Raw genomic sequence first — 20471 nt, forward strand, 5'->3', positions numbered from 1 at the left:
CCTGCTGTGCCTGGATGGAGGTTTTCAAGGAGTTCATTTACCATTGAAATAATTTATATGAGTACAGCTCGCTTCCTTGTTCCCACGTAGAGAACGCTGCCATGGTGGAATGCAGTTTGTATGCAGAAGGGTGTCCGTAGAGGACTGTGTTGTCGTGGCGAAGGCTCCAAACGCAGATGTGTGGAATTTGCATATTCTCCCCGTATCTGCGTGGGTTTGCTCCGGGTGCTCTGGTTTCCTCCCACACTCCAAAGACATGCTGTTCAGGTTCCCCCCCAGAGTGTGTGAGTGTGTTTCACTGATGCATGGATGAGTAACCCATTGTAAGTAGTGTATCTAGCAGTGTAAATCCCTTTGGTGAATAAGGTGTGTGGGCTGATAACACTACATAGAGTTTGTTGGAAGTCGCTTTGGAGAAAAACGTCTTATAAATAAATAAATGTAAATGTAATGAAGAGAATTACGTCTCGTTGCGCCCCGCTGTTGGTTAGCCATTTCCTGTAAGAGAAAGCTGACCCTCCTTATTGATCAGATGCTAAAAGGAAGTGGCCTAACAACAGAAAATGTTGTAAATGGAGCCCACGGATAAAAGTTTGAAAAATTATTGTCTTCATCATTTTTTTTTTCCCCTCTTTTGCTGTCGTTGGTAGAGGCTACAGATTTACACTCCCTTTTCCATGCCATGTTCAGAACCGCTTGTCCCATACGGGGTCGCGGGGAACCGGAGCCCACCCGGCAACACGGCGCAAGGCCGGAGGGGGAGGGGACACACCCAGGACGGGACGCCAGTCCGTCGCAAGGCACCCCAAGCGGGACTCGAACCCCAGACCCACCGGAGAGCAGGACCCGGTCCAACCCACTGCACCACCACACCCCCTGTAAGAAATACTCCAGGTCCAATATTGCAAACTGTCAGTTGTCTGTTTTTCACAGCAACTGATAAAGAAACGTGCAGTTTTTTACAGGTGGCACAACGGAGTTGATGCAGACGTCATGTTTGAAGGGCCATACGGCATTTTAGCAGAAACAGTCACATGTACGCATGTGACGGACGTCACCGTGAGAGCAGAGGGAATACGTATGTGTTTTTATACTCTGTACGGAAGTTGTGCTCCGAGTCCGACGAGACGAGGCCCTCGCCTTCCTTGAGCAGTTACTAAAGACGGAGGAAACCGCTAACGTGTCACTGCGGGTCGAATACAGTAGTCGTGCCGAGGAGTAAAAACACAAAGTATCGTGGTGAAGTTTTTGTGCTTATTTACCCATTTGTACAGCTGGGTAATTTTTACTGGAGCAATTTAGAGTAAGTATCTTCCACAAGGGTGCTAGAGCCAGAGGTGGGATTTGAACCTGCAACCTTTGGGTCCAAAAGCAACAGCAGTAATTGCTGTACAATGAGCTGTTGCTGTTTTTGTTCTTTATATTGTTTGTAGGATAAACACCACTTTTAGGTTGTTAGGTGATTTTTTTACTGAGTCAGTGCAGAGTTAGTAATGTGGTGAGGGGCAGCCCCCCAAGAGGGGGGATTTGAAGCTGGGTCTTGTAAGTGCAGGGAGGTGGGGTCTAACCACTACACCACCTGCCTACTTCTGCAGCAGAACAATGTCATGTGATGTGACCTGTACTGCCCTTGAATGAACATGCATGGAATGAGTATTCCGTGCGCCTGGATGTTTGGATCAGAATGATTGGTGGTGTGTGTGTGTGTGTGTGTGTGTGTGTGTGTGTGTGTGTGTGTGTGTGTGTGTGTGTGTGTGTGTGGTGTTACAGAAGGACAACAGCTCTGCAGCCGTGTATCTGAGCTGCTGGCTAAAGAAGCACAAAAGACCTATCAGTCAGGACTCTGTCTTGATGATCTGTGCAGTAGGGGAGGCAGAGTCCTTCACCTAAAGTGTGTGTGTGTGTGTGTGTGTGTGTGTGTGTGTGTGTGTGTGTGTGCGTGAGCGAGCTACCATGTTCCTGCAGAACAGTTCCAAAGGTTTGTTTGACTACCTTGATTCAATCCTGCTGCATAACAGAGTCTCAATGAGTGTCATTTCACCGCAGCATCCGTTCTTATCCTTGCTCTCGTTACTGTGTACACTGCGCGTACGTTTCACACGGAGCTACTGTAAAAACACAGTAACGCGGTGCTGTCAGCTGCGCTCGCCGTGCAATGAGCCGAACGCGTCGCATGTTTGCGGCGGCTGACTCACGGCGGGCTGTGCTTCTCGGATGTGTGGGCCGCAGGAATATGCCCTGTCATTTCAACACACAAACACACACACACACACATCTGCATCACACGGGGAGAGAGCGCTGTGTAAGGGTGTGCATGCTTTAATGACATCATGGCACCGAGCAGAAGCGCAGAGGCCACGGGGTGCGGCTGAGCAGCTCTCGCCAACAGAGGGAGCAGTGGCTCGAGTGACTGCACGGTACCAACCCAATGTAGTGTAGGTAGAGAGAGACAGAGAGATTATTAGTATTACTGTACTTTTCTATCTTTCTGTTTACCTTTTATATTATATCCTTCTGTTATTCTTATTATTATCACTACCAGTATTAATAATTTCATTAATAGTAAAAACAATGATTGTTATTAATAAAAAAGTTTTATTATTATTATTATTTCAAAATACTCATGTGTATGTTATTGTTCAACCATTGCTTTGGTATTATATCTATATGAATATCTGTCATTCCGGTAAAACGCAGTAAAAGTGTAAAACTGAAAGATAGGGAGGGGGGAGCATGAGTAAAACACGGTGACTGTACCACGGTGCCTGCCTACATGCCCCCGTGTGTGTCACAGTGTGTGAGTGTGTGAGTAATGGCGAGGGGCGGAGCTCAGCGAGGATTGTGACGTCAGCGGCTCTCGGGGGCAGATCGGCAGGCTGCCGGAGCAGGGCGACACACCGCGTGCCGCACGTCGCTTGTCGCTCGTCCGTAGTCGCTCTCGGCTGTTGGGGATCTGGCGCGCGCGCGTGCGTGTCCGCTCCGCTCCGCTCTCGGTCTCGGCGTCGGTGGGTCATGGAGGTTCGGGTGGCGGGCGCGGACACAGTGTGACACCCACGCCCCCCCCCCGCGATCGGTGCCGGACACGCAGAGCCGTCGCGTGTGGTAAGTCCCGCCGGATGACGGGTCTCCTTTTTTACGTTTATGTGTGTGTGTGAGAAGTGGGAGCTTTGGCGGAGTGGAATGGAATGGAAAGCGAAAGAGAGAGAGCGAAACGAAAACCGCGCGCGTGTGTGTGCCTGCGCGCGCCCGCCGTGCACCTCAGGACAGTCAGCGTCTGACCGCCGTGTTATTTTCGGAGCCCAGCAGCAGCCAGTCGTACAGTCAGTGTCACCGCGTTCGCGCCGCAGCGCCGAGCTTCCCCGCACCTGAGGGGCTCGGGCGGCAGGGGGCGCAGTGGCCAAGGCCCTGGAGGGTGTGGGTCCGAGTCCGGCTGCGGCTCCGGCGCCCGTGTGAGGCGTGATGAGGACGCGGGGAAACACAACGCACGCGGCTGGATTAAGTGGGTCACGCGGTGAGACGGGTTAGGCTAGTTAGTAGTTCGTCGAGGCGCCTGCGTTTCTTCTTTCTCTCTGCGTTCGTTCGCAGCCCGACAGGTCTCTTCCACAGTTCGTGCGCGTGTGTGTCTGTGTCTGTTCGTCCACACCCACGCGGCTCGCGTCGCGCCTCACGCTGACATTTCGCTGGGGCTCTGAGTGAGTGGGTGGGAGGCTCTGTCACTTCCGAACGAGCGCTGCGCTCCTAAGGACGGCAGCAGTCAGTCAGTCAAGTGTCTCGACGTGTGGGGGGAACGTGGGGACCCGCCGACCTGCGGACATGGGGACGCGGGCACTTCCTCCTTACGTGACTCGCGCAGACTGAGCGGCGCGCGAGGTCGCGCGGCCTCGCCTCGGGACAGAGAGACGGCGCGAGACCAGGCAGCTCCGCACCGACTGGTGCTGGTGGTTGGTGTTCCTTCCTTGTTTCTCGTGAGCATCAAGAAAATGAGTCTTTCAAAGTACACATAATAATAATAGTAGTAGTAGTAGTAGTAGTAGTAATAATAATAATAATAATAAGAATAAGAAGAAGAATAATAAGAATAGTAATAATAATAATATTAATAGAGCTCATATTCCCTGGCATATTGTTGGGACATGTATTCTTCTAGCCGACCTGACTCTTCTCTACTGTACAGGGACTTCCAATGCTCACAACTGGTCATTTTTACTGGAGTCAATTCAGGGTAAGTACTTTGCTGAAGCTCATACTGTGTGCTTTGGGTGCAAAAGCAGGGACTTTAGCCGCTACATCACCTGTTGCCCATGATGATGATGATGATTATTGATGATGATGATGATGACGATAATAATAAGATAATTGGAGCTAGGAATTGGGAGATCGCATAATAACTGACTGGAGCTGCACAAAGGCAGGTGTGTGTTTTCACGCTGTGACCGCCACCCGATGTGTGCAAGGTGCCTGTAAAGATCGCCCAGCGGAGCAGGGGCTCTACCTTTCCCATGTGGCTCTGCGGCCGGGGTGCGCTCAGCAGGCGGCTGCCCGTGTGGCCTCTGTCTAAGGGAGAAAGGTCTTTATCTTGGCGTGCGCAGCTGCTGATAACGCACTCTCGCTTTGCATGGCTCCGAGGACACGACGTTACGTTGTACGCTCGACCGGGCGCCCCGGTACGACTTTCCAGAAACGGGCGCGTTCGTCTCGAGCGAACCTGCTGGAGCGGTGCGCGCGTGTGACCGGACGCGGTCGCTTCGCATGGCTCTTCCGCAACGGGATGAGTGCGTGTAGCGCGATGCCGTAGGACGCCAAGTAAAACCAAAATATGGAAGCTGGATCCAATATGAGCTCGACGCCATGAGGGGGAGTTGAGAAGTATTAGATATAATAGATCGTGCCGACGGGCTTCCTGCGTTCCGAGCGCATCTCCCCGTACCTGTCCGCGCTGCCGACTGTGCCCTCTGAGCTCCGCCGTGCCTCGGGCCTCAGCAGCCTGTCGTTGGGTAAAATTACACTGCTGCGTTTACGTTTATCTATTTAGCGGATGCTTTCCTCTAAAGTGTCTTCGATGTTTTACTCATGCATAGTATACCGCTGGGTGGGTCATTTTTACCAGGCCAATTTGGGGTAAGTGGTTCGCTCTAAGGTGGGGGCACCAGGTGTCGTAGCGCTCACGGTCATGCCCTCTACTCCAGGGAGCCAGGGTCAAAACCCACCTCCTGCTGTAGTGCCCATGAGGAAAGTACTTACCCTAAACTGACACGGTAAAATTTACTCAGCTCTATAAATGGGAAAACCACTCTAAGGTGCTTTGGAGAAAAGTGTCAGCTAAATGAATAATGCAGGGTACTACGGCAGGAGGTGGGATTCGAACCCAGGTCCTTTACATTTTTTCATTTACCTGATGCTTTTCTGCCAAAGCAACTGAAGAGTGTTAAGTTTACAATTATTTACTCAGTTGTAGAGCTGGATATTTTAACTGGAACAATTTACAGTAGGTACCTTGTTTAAGGGTACTACAGCTGGAGGTGGGGAATCGAACCCGCGACCTTTAGGTCCAAAGGCAACAGCGCTAACCATTACACTCTTAGCTCTCCCCGGAAGGGGAAGGCAGTTGTTCTAACCACTATGCCACCTACTGCCCTCCCACGTGCAGTTTTTATCATTAAACGGGGGCATAATGGTACCACACTAGTGGCTTAGCTGCCTTCTGACCTTTTGTGACCTCTCAAGTGCTCGTGCTCCATACGGTTACTATTATTTGTAGTAGTTTTCTTATCCTGGCTGACGTCTATCCAAGGCATGTTGCGTCTTGTGTGCAGTTTGGGAATCGAGGGCCTTGCGCTGCACTGACCTCCCTGGAGCCGCAGCTGGATCGCACCCGAGTCGCCGGCGGCTACTTTTGTACCGTCGCCGCCGCCGAAACGGGTTCCTGCAAACGCTGTCAGTTGGGTGCTTCTCGTGTAAAAGTCGGTGCCGCTTATCAGATGTGATTCACTTCAGAGATGCGCGTTTCTTGGAAGGGTTCTCTCACTGACGCTGCAGTGACAAGTTCTGAAATTAGAATTTAGAATTTTGAGTTTTGAAACAAACAGGACTTCACACTTCGTGAAGCTGAACGACACACCGTGTCCCTGCTGCCATTTCTGGAAGATATGCAATAATTGAGGAGAGTGGTCAACCACTAGACCCCAACCAGACCGCTTCGCTCGTCTCCTTCTGCTCGCTTGGTGGTCCCGCGCACGAAAGGTAAAGCACGGATGTTCTCGGTTCTGGCTCCGTTGCGGTGGAATGACCTCCCCCTCTCACTCGGAACTGCTGAATCTCTTGTCTACATTCAAGAAGGGTCTGAAAACTCACCTTTTCTGGACCCACTTCGCCCAAGATCTCTACAGCTCATGTATGGTGTAAATGTTCTTGCGCCGTAACTTTATGATCATCCCCAGATAAGTCTCTGCACAGCCGCTACTCCTGCATCGTGTGTAAATGTTTGTGTACCTTATATTAAAAAAAATTGTAGGAAGGTGATCAGAATTCATCTATCCTGCGTTTTATACACCTACGCGAGCGATGAACATCGGTGCATCAAGTGGAAAGTAACAAACAAGGTTTACTTAAGAATCACATGTCTGCAGCCATGTCTCTCTCTCTTAATGTAATGCATAAATTGTATTTTCGCTGAGATGTACGTCGCTTTGGAGAAAAGCATCTGCTAAATGAATAAATGTAAATGTAAATGATAGGATGTCAGTGGGAATGGTCTCCCAGTAATGAAGAAGGCCTCCGTCTTTAAACCTTGTTTGGGCCTCTGTAGTTGAGCACATTTGAAAGGCAGACGTGTTTCAGATGAGATAGAGTAGTGCGATCGTAATTTTTTCGCTTAATTGCCCAAATAGTTTAATGCTAATGTCGCCTCCAAGATGTGTGGAGGAACTTGAATCAGATCTCTTATGTCGCTTTGTCGCGTCTCTGGTGCAGCTCAAGCGGATGGCGGAGCTGCGGAGTCGGAGCTCCTCGTTGCCCTCTCCTGTCGGGCGAACGAGCAGAGAATCCCAAAAGGTAAAGGTGACGATCTGCGAGCGAACGCGCGGCGTTTGGTGACCCAGTTTGAAACGTTGCTCCGGGCACGTGGAGCGCGGGGCACGCACGGCTCGCCGGGCCTCGGATTGCGACAGCGCTCCGGCAGCTCGGGCCCCCGTGAGCCGCGCTGACCCGCGATTTCACCGTCCAAAGAACACACTCGGCATTAGCGGGATCAAGGGTCTCCCGAAGTGGCGCTAACCAGCTGTGTGTTTGCTTTGGGAGCGTTAGGACGGACCCCAGCGGACCGGCTCCCTGCGCCTGCGCTCCTCCCTCCCTTACGCACGCGGCTAGATACTTTAGTATAGATCCCAGAGGAAATTGCACAACAAATATTGTTCCATTTAAAGAGGTGGGTAATTTGGACTGTATCTCACACACACACACACACACACACACACACACACACTGTCTGAACCGCTTGCCCCATTCAGGGTCATGGGGAGCCAGAGTCTAACCCAGCAACACAGGGTGTAACGCTGAGGGGACACACCCAGGGCGGGACGCCAGTCCATTGCAAGGCACCCCAAGCGGGACTCAAACCCCAGACCCACCGGAGAGCAGGACCCGGTCCAACCCACTGCACCACCGCGCCCCTTCTTGTACTGTATCACTTGTGGGTAAATACCTCGATCAAGGGTGCTGCAGCAGGAGGTGGGATTCGAACCCGGAGCCGTAGAGTGGACGGGGGCAGCTCCGAGCACCGCGTTCCAGGTTAGGCACATTGAAAGAGATAAATGCCGTTACTTGAGCTGCTGGAATGAGATCGATGAAGACCTTTGACCGGAGTGTCTTCAGTGTGACGTTTTGCTGCGCTGTTACAAAACGACGCGAGTTTGATTGAAGGTTGCGAAAGTATGAGGTGCACGTCCGAGCAGAGAGCCAGAGCGGGCGCCGCACAGTACGCATGCACGCATGGCTCACGTCGCAGGGTGAATCCGTTCGGTGACGCCACCTGGTCAGGTAAATTCTCGATCCGAGTGGACCAAATTACCGCGATTTCTTGTGAGGGGAATACAGTCAATTCGTGGGCAAAAAGTCTAGTTTCTAACTTTTAATGCAACGTTTTTTTTTTTTTCTTCTCCGTTCATCTTTCTGTGGCGCTGCAGCATTTCCCGATGCATTTTGCTTGTCTTTTCAGCAGTTTTTTTTAATGAGGTATTTTGATAAATTGGCTCACAGGTGTTTATGATGTAAAGAAATGCAGATACGGTAGTTTGTAGGGTCGCTGCCTTGGTTTTTCGACACTGCAAAGTGCACGCGCTCTGGCCTCATGGGTGCTCTGTGGGGTTAATAACAAACATTCGACTCACCTCCCGCTGTAGTAGCCTTGATCAAGGTATTTACCCTGAACTGATACAGTAAAGATTACCCGGCAGTGTAAACGGGTAAATCAGTGTAAGGAACTTAACACTATGAGTCATTTTTGGGGGGGAGGCTACATGAGCCCATGGCAGTAGTGCTGCATTGGCTCTTTCGGTTGTGATATTCGACTGATCGTAATGGTGCTTGTGTCCGGTTGAGAGAATGTGAGAGGAAGTAGGATTTCTACGCACCGCTTGGTTTCATTACTGAACAAGTGTGACCGTGATGATGGAGCGAAGGAAAACAGCCCCATCGACGCGACCAAGACACAAAATCCGCTTGGGTTTGACACCCCGAATGCGTAGCTCTGTTTCAAAACGCGGTACGAGACATTGCACGAAATGACTCCATAAGTGGGTAAAAAATTGGTGTCATATGGTAATGTAAACAGTAAACATAGTAACCGCAGCAGTTTCCCGTTGTGTTAAAGGACAGCTGCATGTGCTGAGTTTCCCCCCCCCCCACTTGTTGTACTACAGATGTGCTACAGGACTGTACTTGTGTGTGTGTGTGTGTGTGTGTGTGTGTGTGTGTGTGTGTGTGTGTGTGTGTACATGCTGGCTTTGGCTCTGAATACCAGCTGCCAGCCAGCGAGCGAGCGAGGAGGCCGGGACGTCGAGGCTGTGCCGGGCTTCAACGCTCGGCCGTTTTGTGGAGAACGCGCACGGTCGCCGCGCATCCTGTAACGTTACCCTTTCTGGGTGCTCATCTTAATGTCGGTGCTTTCTGGAAAGTTGCAGCTGCGTCTAATATTTCTCTCTCCCCAGGGAGAGGTGTTGGTGCAGCCGAGTGTTTCGCAGCCGTCCCGCCGTATATACGCGCTCCTCGCGGCCCTGCGGCGACGTCGCCGATGTTCCGGTCCCACTCGGCCGGACCCGGAGGCCCTCGGCTGCTGCCCGCGACGCCTTTGCTCGCCGATCCACGGGGGACAGCCTGGTCACGTGACCGGAGGCAACGACCACACACATTCCGCAAGCGGCTGCAGGCCGCTCTGCCGTGTTGTCGATACCCGAAGCGGAGCGTAAGAGCGGTGCTGTGAACAGGCGACCTTTACCCCCACTAATATTTGTCATTCCTTTCAAGCGCTTCCATTATTTCACGCTCTACATTGTCCTCCTGATATGAGACGACTCGCTTTCCCTCAGGCCCTCCCCTCGCCGTCCCCGTGGGTTCGTAACCCAAACTGTTCTTTCCGCCCCGTGACCAGGACATCTTTACGAACGACAGTTGCTGATTGGCGGACTAAATCAATAAGTGCTTTAATAAACATATATAATAAGAATTGGAAGCGTAATGTATGCCCCACGATAAATAATAAATATATAATTAAAAAATTGGCTGATTAAATAATAGACAGCTGCTAGCACTGCGTAGCGGTTCGAGCCGATGCATTTGGACCCAAAGGTTGCAGGTTCAAATCCCACCTCTGGCTGTAGTACATTGAGCACACATTTATCCTAAAATTCCTATAGTATAAATGGGTTAGTAATTGAACGTGACTTAATATTGTAAGTCGCTCTGGAGAAAAGTGTCAGATAAATGTAAACGAAGGTTAAGTAAAATAGAGTAAATGTGTGCTTCCCGTAGGAGCTCAATGGTGTGTTGAGGGAGCGTCAGCCCCAGTTGCTCACAGCGCACATTTGCTGTTGTCATACAGCTCACGCTTCGCAGGTATTTGTGCTTTAAAATGCATAGATGGGTCTCGTCAGCCAGGAGGCTTCATCTGAACTCCAAGGGTAAACGCGGTAAGAGAAGTGTCTCTTCGTGTTGTGTGCGGAGCAGGCGGGTGAGCGTCACGGCAAATGCTGCCTGTCCTGTCTGACTGGTTTTTAAACCCCCCCCCGCCACATCTTGTGGTGTCAGTCACTGTGGTAGGAGGGGTGACCCCCTCTACTGCTTTCAAGGATTTTCAGAATGGGGCAGGTTCGAATCCCATAAGGCCCCCCTGAGCTGCTGAAACACTTGCATTTCTTTATTTAGTAGCGACTTTTCTCCAAAGCAACTCAGTGATTTACGCATTTATACAGATGGGTAATTTTTACTGTATCAGTTCAGTACTTTTCTCAAGGGTGCGTCCGTGGGCGGTGGGATTCAAACCCAGGTCCTTTGGGTCCAAAAGGTAGCAGCTCTAACCACTGCACCACCTACTGCACATAAAGGGTACGGCAATGAAAGTGGCAGGGTGCGTGCGTCTCTCTGTGTGTGTCTTGTGTGTCTCTCTCGTTTGCAGTGCTGCTCCTGTCTCTGAGCAATAAGCGGACGGACGATGAGCGAAACGTAAAGACGTGAATCACGCTTTTGTCACCGTTTACCATTTATGTGGCAGCAGTTACATGGTGTCACTTTTCTCCGGAAAACTCCGTTCGCCTCTCCTCTGTTAATACAGCTTTGGATTCGCCGCTTTGCGAGGTGTGCGTGGTATTTTGTGGTACATTCCGTATATCCGGTGCTTTTTTTTTTTTTTTTTTTTGTGCCCTTTTTCTCTGTCATCCACAAGCGCTCTTGCTTTGCCTTCGGAAATCACTATCGGATGAAAAGAGTCTCTCAACGGCAGGGCATGGCACACGTCAGGAGTTGGGACACCCGAAAGTATCAACATAGTACGCAGTCACACGTGCGCTGGCGGAGCTGCCGCCTTTGGATCCGAAGGTGGCGGGTTCGTGCCCCACCTCCCCGTCGCAGCATCCCCGGAACACGGTACTTACCCTAAATTGCTCCGGTAAAATCGTCCGGCTGTGCAAGTGGGTAAATGATTGTGAGTGCCTTTGGAGAAAAGTGTCGGCCAAGTGGATAAATGTAAATATACACAAATGCTCGGGGACACATTCGGTTGCCTGCACAATGAGGACGTGTCCCTCGTACACTCCGGTATCAGTCTCCCAGTCACTGCTTCCCACTTCTCGCTGATCCGTGTCTTAGGTTGTGGGGTCAAATCTCCCGGTGACCACTAAGACATTTTACATTCGCTTTCCTTATTATTACACGTTTCCCCTGTTTTACAGGTTTGTTTCCGGAAAGCGTGCGCGTCAGCGTGGCGTAAAAGTGTCTCTCGTCCCACGCGGCACTGCGGCGGGAGCAGGCTTTTGTAACCTAACCGTGCCAAGAGTATGTGAACTCGAGAAACTGGGCCCGAACGAGCACGGGACAGGGAGGGGCACCGTGCCGAAAGAGCCTCTCCCGTTTCACGCTGTTCACACATTCGTGTGCGTTCGCGGCTTTCCTTTATCTCAGCCGCTTAGTGATTTACCCATTTGCACAGCCAGGTAATCAGGGTAAATACCTTGATCAAGGCTACTGCAACAGGAGGTGGGATTTGAACCTCCGAGTCCAAAGAGAGCAGCTCAACCCACTAAGACACCTGCATTCACAAGTAATACTGCTTGTTCATCTGCCCATCGCTTTACACACATTATTATTATCCATCCATTGTCAACCACCGCTTGTCCCAACTGGGGTCGCGATGAGCCGGAGCCGAACCCGGCGACGCAGGGCGCGGGGCCAAAGGGGGAGGGGGCACACCCAGGACGGGATGCCAGTCCACCGCAAATGCACCCCAAGCAGGGCTCGTACCCCAAACCCGCCACGCAGCAGGCACCAGCCAAATCCACTCCACCACCACACCTGTTATTATTATTATTATTGATGATGATGATGATGATGACATACCCTGCCACAGACTGTCAAGGGTGTATTGTAACTTTAACCCTATACGTCCTGGATAGACTCTGGACTACTGCAGCCTTGCAGTGGACGAGTGGTTATTGACAGTTGTGGATGTGGCTGGATATTATGGATATTACTATTATTAATTTTCTTCTCTACCACTGTTACCTTTTTCATACAGCTCAGTGTGGTTGGAATGAGTTCAACCGCTTGGCGGACACGATCCCTCGTCCTGCTGTAGCGCCTTTCTCAAAGATTCCCGCAGGGACCAGAGCAGCACTAGGAGTTGGATTGAAACTGGTAACCTACAGGACCGAAGTGCTTGTCCTGAGCTTCTGTGTATGTGCCTATCAGTTGCAGATACCCTCGCTGAATGAATCCCATCATAGTGAATGAAGCGCACAACCCCCCGCAACGTACGTCCCCGTCCATCGTGCTGCTTCCTGTCAGGTCACTGCCAGATTAAAGGGCACCAACATAATTGGCAAAGTGGCACCAGCGCACTTTTCCTGGGAATAATGTAACTACCGTGTCGCTCGTCCTAGGCACACAGGAGTGCAGTGCTGTGTTGTGCATTGAAGGAGCCCCGTGTGCGTTTGGACTCGGCTTTGTGTGACAGGAGCCTGCGTGCTCTCCCTACGCCCGAGTGTGATGCCCCTCCCTGGAAGTTGAGGTGTGTGTGTGTGTGTGTTTTGACCATTGCACATGCAGACCTCAGATCCTGCAGTAGAAAAGCTGGCGGTGCACAGACACATTGCAGGAGGTGTGTGTTTACCAGTCCATCTCTTTACTGGGGGCTGCGATATGTCTTTAATATCAGTGGGCAGTTGGTAGCGTAGTGTCCAGGGCCACTCAGAGGTCAGAGGTTTGAATCCCACCTCCAGTTGTAGTACCCTTGAGCGAGGTACTTAGCCTAAATTGATATGGTAAAAGTTACCCAGCTGTATAAATGAGTAAATCACTGTAAGCAGCTCAACACTGTAACTCATGTCATTACTGGTACTTCACTGCAGCAAAAGTCTTGACGTCCGCGCTGCCGTGATGTCAGGAGGTCGGTATTTGGGCGCGCGAACCCTCCGCTTGCCGGCTGCAAACTGCACACCGGGCGCCCGTGTCGAAGGCGGCGTGCAGTTTCGGTTCGCTTGAGCCGGCGACGCGGCGCGACTCGCGGCCGTCGTAGATGTGACACGTTAATGCAGTCGGTGCGGAACGCCGTATTTCAGCGTGTGCCGGCGTCATGTATTGTGTCCGGGAAACAAGCGGCTTATCTCTGCTTATACTGCGCCGTGAACTGGGCGCCTGCCAGGTGTTTCGTAATACTCTTTGGTGCATTAACGTGCGTCTAAAAATAGTTCTCCTCATTTTGCGGAAAGCATGATTTCTTTCCATGTCTGCGTATTTTATGTGACTCCTTGCTCCTTGGCCTCCGCCGGGGCCGTACAGGTGCCCCTCAACCGTGGCGCTGCCAGTTCATCTCCCCCGGCTTCGCGCGTGCGCTCTCCGAGTACAGCACGGTAAATCACTGTAAGTGCAACTCAGTCAGGCAGCAGAAAAGTGTGAGCTATGTGAACGAGCACAGAAGCACAAAACACAGAATGGATGGAGTAGGGTCAGTCTGGTTGCCCCCCCCAAGTCCTCTGGAGCAGACGCAGCACTGCGCTCCTCTGCGTGGAAGGATGGAGCGCTTAACGTGGTTCGCATGAGCCGAAATCTGGGGCCCCTGCGGTCTACAGTCGGCCAGCGACGGCACGCTCCACCCAGCGTTCGGTCCGATCGCACCATGTGCGTTGGACCTGTGGACCTACAGGTTGCCACGGTGAAACCTAAAGCCTGGGCTCCGAAACATTTTGTTTTTGTTCCCATCGCCGGCAGTGCCGCCGTGTGACGCAACAGCAGCCCTTTCTTCATCTCGCATCGACCAGCAGCACCTTCTCCTCCTCCTTCTCGCCATCTCTGGGTGGATTCCCAGCTGACTGGCTTCGCCATGGCAACGATACGACCGGCCCCCCCCCGACCCCCCCGCAGTTTCTGAGAAAGCGGAGCGGACTCACAGAGAGCACAGTGATCGTGGTGCGGTGGGGGTGGGTTGGGGGGGGTCTGTCAGCCCGCATTATCCTCACGGGGCTGCTCATGCGGCGCTTGCGATGGAGACGGCAGCGGCACGCCTCCTCACAGCAGCCAGCTTCCTGTGCGAGAGAAGAACTTCTGAGAGCCGGAGCGTACAAACACACCATCGGCTCGGCGCGGTTCGCTCCTCGGAGTGGCGTGGCTCGCCGGGATGACCGCGCATCGCGTCCATCGGCGCTGGCGTCGTACGTGACACCCCCCGGCCGACCCGGTCAGATGTTTAGCTGGAAAATAGTGCCGTTCCAGGAAGCCGTCCTTTGAGACATGTGACCGCGGTGAAAGCAGCACCGTTTCTGTGGTTGGGCCTGGCCGGACGTCTGTGGCCCCGACTCTGACTCATTGGTGGCTCACTTCAAAGAGAGCCTGGATCACGATGGCCGTCCCGCGCCGCCGCCGCTCCCGCACCGCTGTCAGCCCGCACGTGCGTGACGTGCGTGTGTGTCTGTGCGAGGCGACAGACAGGAAGAACTGCCTTCCACTCCGTGACTTGCCCATCAGCTGGGAGTCAGCTGATCTCTACCTTTCACACGTGTGTGTGTGTGTGTGTGTGTGTGTGTGTGTGTGTGTGTGTGTGTGTGTGGGTATGCAGTGACATGTAGGTCTGTAAGAGAGTCACAGTTCTGTAAGGAACATGGGTTGTTTCCTGGAAGCGCACTTGTCACATGGCGCAGCGTGTTGTTACACCATACCCAGCCACAGTGCCCCCTACTGTTTCCGACGCGATCACGTGTGTTCGGGGTGGATCATGTGATTTACAGGAGTACTGTACAGATGAAAACAGGTCGAGCTTTAACACATCCTTTTGTAGCAATCGCAAAACATTAAAAGTAAGGTTTAAACAGTTCAATAAAACGTGACATTGTGCAGCTTCATATTATATGTTCATTTTTTTTAAACCTGTCGTGATGTACAGTAGCTCTGTAGCTCCGCTGCCGGTAACAGTGGTCACGGTGGTCCGGAGCCTATTCTAGAAGCCTAGCATGTGAGGCAGGGTGCATCCTGGACAGGACACCGGTCCATCACGCACGCACGCCACAAAAGCGTTCCGGAGTCACCAGTTCACCTGCAACACGTGTCTGCGGACTGTGGCAGGAAACCCACGCAAACATGGGGAGAACACGCAGACTCCGCACAGAACTCACATCGCAAAACAAAGCTCAGGAGCTGCGTGGCAGCGGCGCGTCCGTGCCGCCGGCTTCACATAATATGAAAAAGATCATCTAAAACCTGTTACGGCGCAAAACGGATGCTTTGTGCAATTGTGTGCCGCGTTGCAGGTCTCTGACACCGCTCTCTGTTCCCCCCGCAGATATATGTTGGGTAAAGGGGCAAAGCGGAAACACGAGGAGAATGAAGACGAGCTGGAAGGCGCGGCGCCGGCGCCGGCATCGGGGGAGCCGGCCGACGGCCCTTCCAAGGCCTCCTACACACTGCAGCGGCAGACCATCTTCAACATGTCGCTGATGAAGCTGTACAGCCAGCGCGCGCCGGCCGACGCCAGCCTGGAGCGCCGCGTGCTCATCAACAACATGCTGCGCCGCATCCAGGACGAGCTGAAGCAGGAGGGCGCTCTGCGGCCGCTGCTTCTGCCCGCCTCCTCGCCCCCCGAGGACCCGGCCGACGAGGGCTTCCGCGAGGCGCAGCCCGCCTTCGCCGTCCCGGCGGCGCCCGACTCCTGCCTCACCCCGGCCTCCCTGCTGGAGGACGACACCTCCCTGTTCTGCACCTCCCCTCCCCCGCACGGCCCGCCTAGGCCGGCCCCCCAGGCCGCCAAAGATAGCTTCTCCTCGGCCCTGGACGAAATCGAGGAGCTGTGCCCCGCCACCGCGACTACCTCCCCCTCGGATGGGACGCCCTCCGCTCCACTCTCCACGGAGGCGCAGTCGAAGGACAAGAACGGCAGCCAAAGGCCGGGGGGTTCGGCGTCGCCGGCGGAGGAGCGGACGTCCGCGGCCGACCCCGCGCCCCCCAACGGCCTGGACATGAGCCCGTCGGCGCCCCCCTCCTCTTCGCCCTCCTCTTCCTCGGGCTTCCTCACGGACCTGGCCCTGGACGACATCCTGTTCGCCGACATCGACACCTCCATGTATGACTTTGACCCCTGCACCTCCGGCGCGGGGGCCGGGCCCCCCAAGGTGGCCCCCGTGGTCACGGCCGACGACCTGGTCAAGACTCTGTCCCCTTACAGCGGCGGCAGCCCGTCGTCGGGGCCGAGCCAGCCTTTCAAAATGGACCTGGCCGAACTGGACCACATCATGGAAGTGCTGGTGGGCTCCTGACTCCCATATTTAACAGAGAATTATTTTATGAGAACAAGAAATTTCAACCTTTGCAACGTTTGTCTTTTGTACAGTTTTGTACGTCGAGCAATTGTAAAAAAGAAAAAGAAAAGGAAAAAAAAAAAAAGATGATGATGATGTCGCCCAGGACTTCTTCCCACCACTGTGCATGCGGTTTTGCTTGCATTTCCAAAAAGATGACGAGAACGAGAGCTGCACACGGCTTTTAGCGGATCCCAGTGCCTTCATCCGTGTGCGACCCCCCCCGTGAGGCGCAGTCTGTCCTTCTGTCCCTCTGTCCCCGTGTCCCACTGTTGGTGTCTCCATGACCGGCGAATCACGTGACCCTCTCCCACGTGCACTTTTTCCTCTCGCTTCAGAGAATGGGCTTTTTTTAAAACCTGTTTTTAAGCACAGAGATTACACACGAAAAAAGCTACTGTTAAATTGACGGTTCTTTCTTTGTCACCTTAATGTACTTCCACCCATGTTGGACAAGTGTTACTAAGTCTTTATTTCCATGTTGTCTCAGCGTGTCGCTTCTGTGAACGCCGGCACTTTCATAACTACGTACTTATTTCCTTCAAAGTTTCGCCGAGGTTTAACATGTTTTACAACGTCCAACTCATTTTTTTTTTTTTTGCGTGTCTGAATGGAAAGAAGTGAGCAGTCACGCGGAAAGTGTTTTAATGTTGCCCGTATTAGCTTTTCTCATCTCTCAGATGTTCAGCCTTGGCTCGCGCGTAAGCGCGTCGTGTCGCGAGACGTTGCGCGACCAGCTGGGCTCGGGACCTACCGACGGCCGTGAACGCGCGTCTGGCAGTTGGAAGAACGAGCGAAAAGGGCGGGAAGGCGGTTCGTGTTGGTGTCCCTTGGCAATAAGTACTAAAAAGAACCGGTCACTGTGAGGACACGCGATGACGAGTACATGTACATCGGCAGCAGCTCAGAAATGCATGTTAACATGCGATGGATCTCCCTAAAAGGAAAAAAAAAAGTTCTTAATTGATTTGATTTCGCAATTTAAATTTCTCTTTTTGGTTCGGGAAATTAATCCGCTCGTCCTATCAAAGCTGCAGAGTATGTCTGCGTGTTCGTGTGTTTGTGTGCGTGTGTGTCTGGGCGGGGCCGGGGGTGTTTCCCTGCGTCCGCGCGCACACGCACGCAGTTATCACCTCTCTATGCATGTACCCCCCCCTCCCTCCCCAGCTGCACCAAAACGGCTTTTTAAACTTGTCTTTTTAACGATCAAATGTTGTACATTTTAATCTCTGGAAACGTTGTTTGCAATGTATTGAGCTTGTTTGCCAAAGTGATGTTCTGGCGTTTTGTTGCAGTTTTTTTGTTTTATATTTTTTTTTTCTTTTTTTGAAAAAACGTCTTTCTTTTTGTGGTACAGAAGCGTCCGGCACATGTAGCGTGCGGGAAAACGGGCGATTATAAGGTGGAGCTGGAACGCGGCTCCTGTTCCTGTCTGCGGAGGCACTTCCTGTCGGAAGGCGTTCGCTCGCGCTGTGCTCTCTCTCCTCGTCACCGCCTGTGCGTCGGCGCTCGCGCGCAGCCCTGCTGCGCTCCCCCGGGTTGGAGGGCGGCTCGCGCGCTCCCGCTGCCTCGCGCCCCTGCGAGCGGAGTGACTCGTTCGCCTCAGGGGCAGCAGATGGCGTAGTGACGAGCAGCGTCGTCGCCTCACTCGCATCATTCACTCATTTGTGTGGAACACTTTTCCTCAGAACGACTTGCAACGTTACCCTTGTTCACTAAAACACAGACGCATTTGCCTGCTTTATACAGCGCGGTCATTTTGAGAGTCACTTCGGCCTGTCAGTATTGTGTGGACCAGTGCTTTTCATCCCCCCCTCCAGTGTGCTAAATGAATAAATATAAAAATAAATGTAAATGTAGTACCACTTACTACAACTTAGCCTGAATTGGTACAGTCAGAGTAACTTTTACTACGCGTGGCAGACTCGTCGGAGCTGTACCTCCGCAGCTGGCGGTTGCAGGTTTGAATCCCAGCTCCTAAGTGCCGTGACAAAAGCGCAGTACTTCCCTGAATTACTCCCGTAGGAATCACTTGTCTTTCCAAGTCATCATGAATCGCTTTAACATTATTTACTCTGAAGAACATCAGGCTTTTTTATAGTTTTTTTTTTTTTTTTTGTCTAACGTACGTCACCTTAGACGAAGGTGTCGGAGAAAGACCGAGAAGATTTGTAATAATCGTTCATGTCAAGTACAGTATTTACTAGTGTTGGGGCACAAAGAGGTGCAACCATTAGATGTAGCGGTCATGTCAAAAGTGAGCTAAAGTACCAATGCCACCGTACCGGTAGCGAGGGGCCGATGAGGCGAATCCACCCAGTGCCGCTTCACCGAACAACATCCAGGGACCATTTCCCCCCAATTTCTTTAAGCTTTATACTCAGCGTTGGCATCCATTCCACACTTGGAAACACATCTCCTGCTTAATGGAAATTTTATTTTTTGTAAAGGAAGAGGTTCTGAAGACCACTTTCTTGACATTGTCAAGAAAAAGCAATATTTCAAAAAAAAAAAAAAAAATCATGCAAATCTGTGCGAATACACACCTTTTTTTTAAAAAAAAAATCTCACCAAAAAGTAAAGACTGGCGAATAATGATTGTCTTCGAGAAACGAGGGGAGGGGGGGGGCACGATACTTTCTGGAAGGCAGCGATTCGGGGGTGGGGGGGCTGCAGAACATCGTCCATCTCGGCGTTTCCCCGAGTGACCAGGAGAGAAGCACACAGTCAGAAATAAATTAATATAATCGGTCATGATTTTCTGATATCTTCAATTTGAGGTGATTTTTTTTTTTTTTTTTTTTCTTGTTTTAAGTTATTTATTCTTCATTTCTTGTGTAAATATATTTATTTTAATGTGACTCTAACTTCCAGATTGTAATGTGTACAGAATGTAAGGTAGGAATGTACTCTCTCTAGGAATGTAAAGTGTATGGAAATGGGGTGGAAGCCATGTTCATGACAGTGCTACTTCTGTTTTATTTTGTGTATTTTATTTTATTTTTCAGGGTGGGGAGGAGGAGGTTTGTGCCAGACTGTGGCTCACCCCAGACGTTCTGCATGTGCGTGTGTGTCTGTGCAGGTGGCATTAAGGAATCGACACAGCACGCAGCTCGTCCCAAATGCTCATTTTGGAATCTCAACGCTTATCTCGTAGAGAATGTTGTTGGCAATGCCAAACTGCTTAATGTTTGTGTACCACCCACTATGGAGCAGTAACCGTGTGTGTGTGTGTGTGTGTGTGTGTGCGCGTGTGTGTGTGTGCGCGCGCGCGCGCGACGTGTGTGTGAGTGTGAGAGAGAGAGAGAGATGCTGTGGCTGACGGTGGGCTGAATGCTCTGGGGTGTGTGGCCGCTGGAATAGGCCTCTGGGTGTGCTAGGGTTCGGGGTGCGAGGGGTTCCTCTTCTGTTGAGAAAGGAAAGATGGCTGTATGTTTCCCACAGACCTTTTGAGCTGTGCCTTTTTCTATGCAATATTACGAGCATATTCATCCGAAAGGAAGGAAAATTTAATAAAAACATCAAAACTCATCACTGTATTCACACCAGGTATGGACTGTAGTGTGTGTGTGTGTATGTGTGTGAGAGTGTGTCTGCGAGTGAGACAGCTGCGTGAGGGTGTGTGCGCACACCACACAGACGCATTTATACACGTGTGTGCGTGTGCGCGTGCATATGCGTGTATCTGTACGTATGAGAGGTGCATTAGGTAGCAGCGGTCTTAACTTTTGTAGTTTTATATTATTCAATAAACTGAAGAACGTGAATTACTTTCTGTGCTTTTTTTTCCTCTGCAGATTGTGGGATATCGGCTATTATTTTTCCTTGCCGAGGTACTCGCTGCTCCGGGTGTTCTGGGCCCATCCGTCAAAAATTCAGTTATTAACCACAAAAATAGTTTTGACACCTCGGTGGCTCTTGCAA

At 51.8% G+C, this 20471-nt stretch overlaps 1 protein-coding gene across 7 annotated transcripts; it reads left to right on the plus strand.

Moving 5' to 3' along the window:
- The first annotated feature begins 2884 nt into the window (after window positions 1-2884).
- Window positions 2885-17712, plus strand: LOC108933609 (SERTA domain-containing protein 2-like). Of its 7 annotated transcripts, XM_029259206.1 has the most exons (4): window positions 3882-3941; window positions 4175-4222; window positions 6970-7050; window positions 15536-17712. In XM_029259206.1, the coding sequence occupies exon 4, from the start codon at window positions 15540-15542 to the stop codon at window positions 16503-16505; it is 966 nt and encodes a 321-aa protein (XP_029115039.1). In that variant the 5' UTR covers window positions 3882-3941; window positions 4175-4222; window positions 6970-7050; window positions 15536-15539; the 3' UTR covers window positions 16506-17712. The 7 variants fall into 7 exon arrangements, with proteins under 7 accessions (XP_029115035.1, XP_029115036.1, XP_029115038.1 ...); XM_029259203.1 differs by lacking the exon at window positions 6970-7050 and having other exon boundaries at window positions 3791-3941; XM_029259200.1 differs by lacking the exon at window positions 3882-3941 and having other exon boundaries at window positions 4074-4222.
- The last annotated feature ends 2759 nt before the right edge of the window (window positions 17713-20471 follow it).

This window comes from Scleropages formosus, chromosome 16 (genome assembly GCF_900964775.1).
Source record: "Scleropages formosus chromosome 16, fSclFor1.1, whole genome shotgun sequence".
NCBI lineage: Eukaryota > Metazoa > Chordata > Actinopteri > Osteoglossiformes > Osteoglossidae > Scleropages > Scleropages formosus.

What these genes read in the sequence shown, in the direction of transcription:
- LOC108933609 (XM_029259200.1), top strand. Translation starts at nt 4,134, where the DNA reads ATGTATTCTTCTAGCCGACCTGACTCTTCTCTACTGTACAGGGACTTC. An exon ending in TTTACTGGAGTCAATTCAGG is followed by an intron (nt 4,223 to 6,969) that starts GTAAGTACTTTG and finishes TCTCTGGTGCAG; the next exon opens with CTCAAGCGGATGGCGGAGCT. An exon ending in CGAGCAGAGAATCCCAAAAG is followed by an intron (nt 7,051 to 15,535) that starts GTAAAGGTGACG and finishes TTCCCCCCGCAG; the next exon opens with ATATATGTTGGGTAAAGGGG.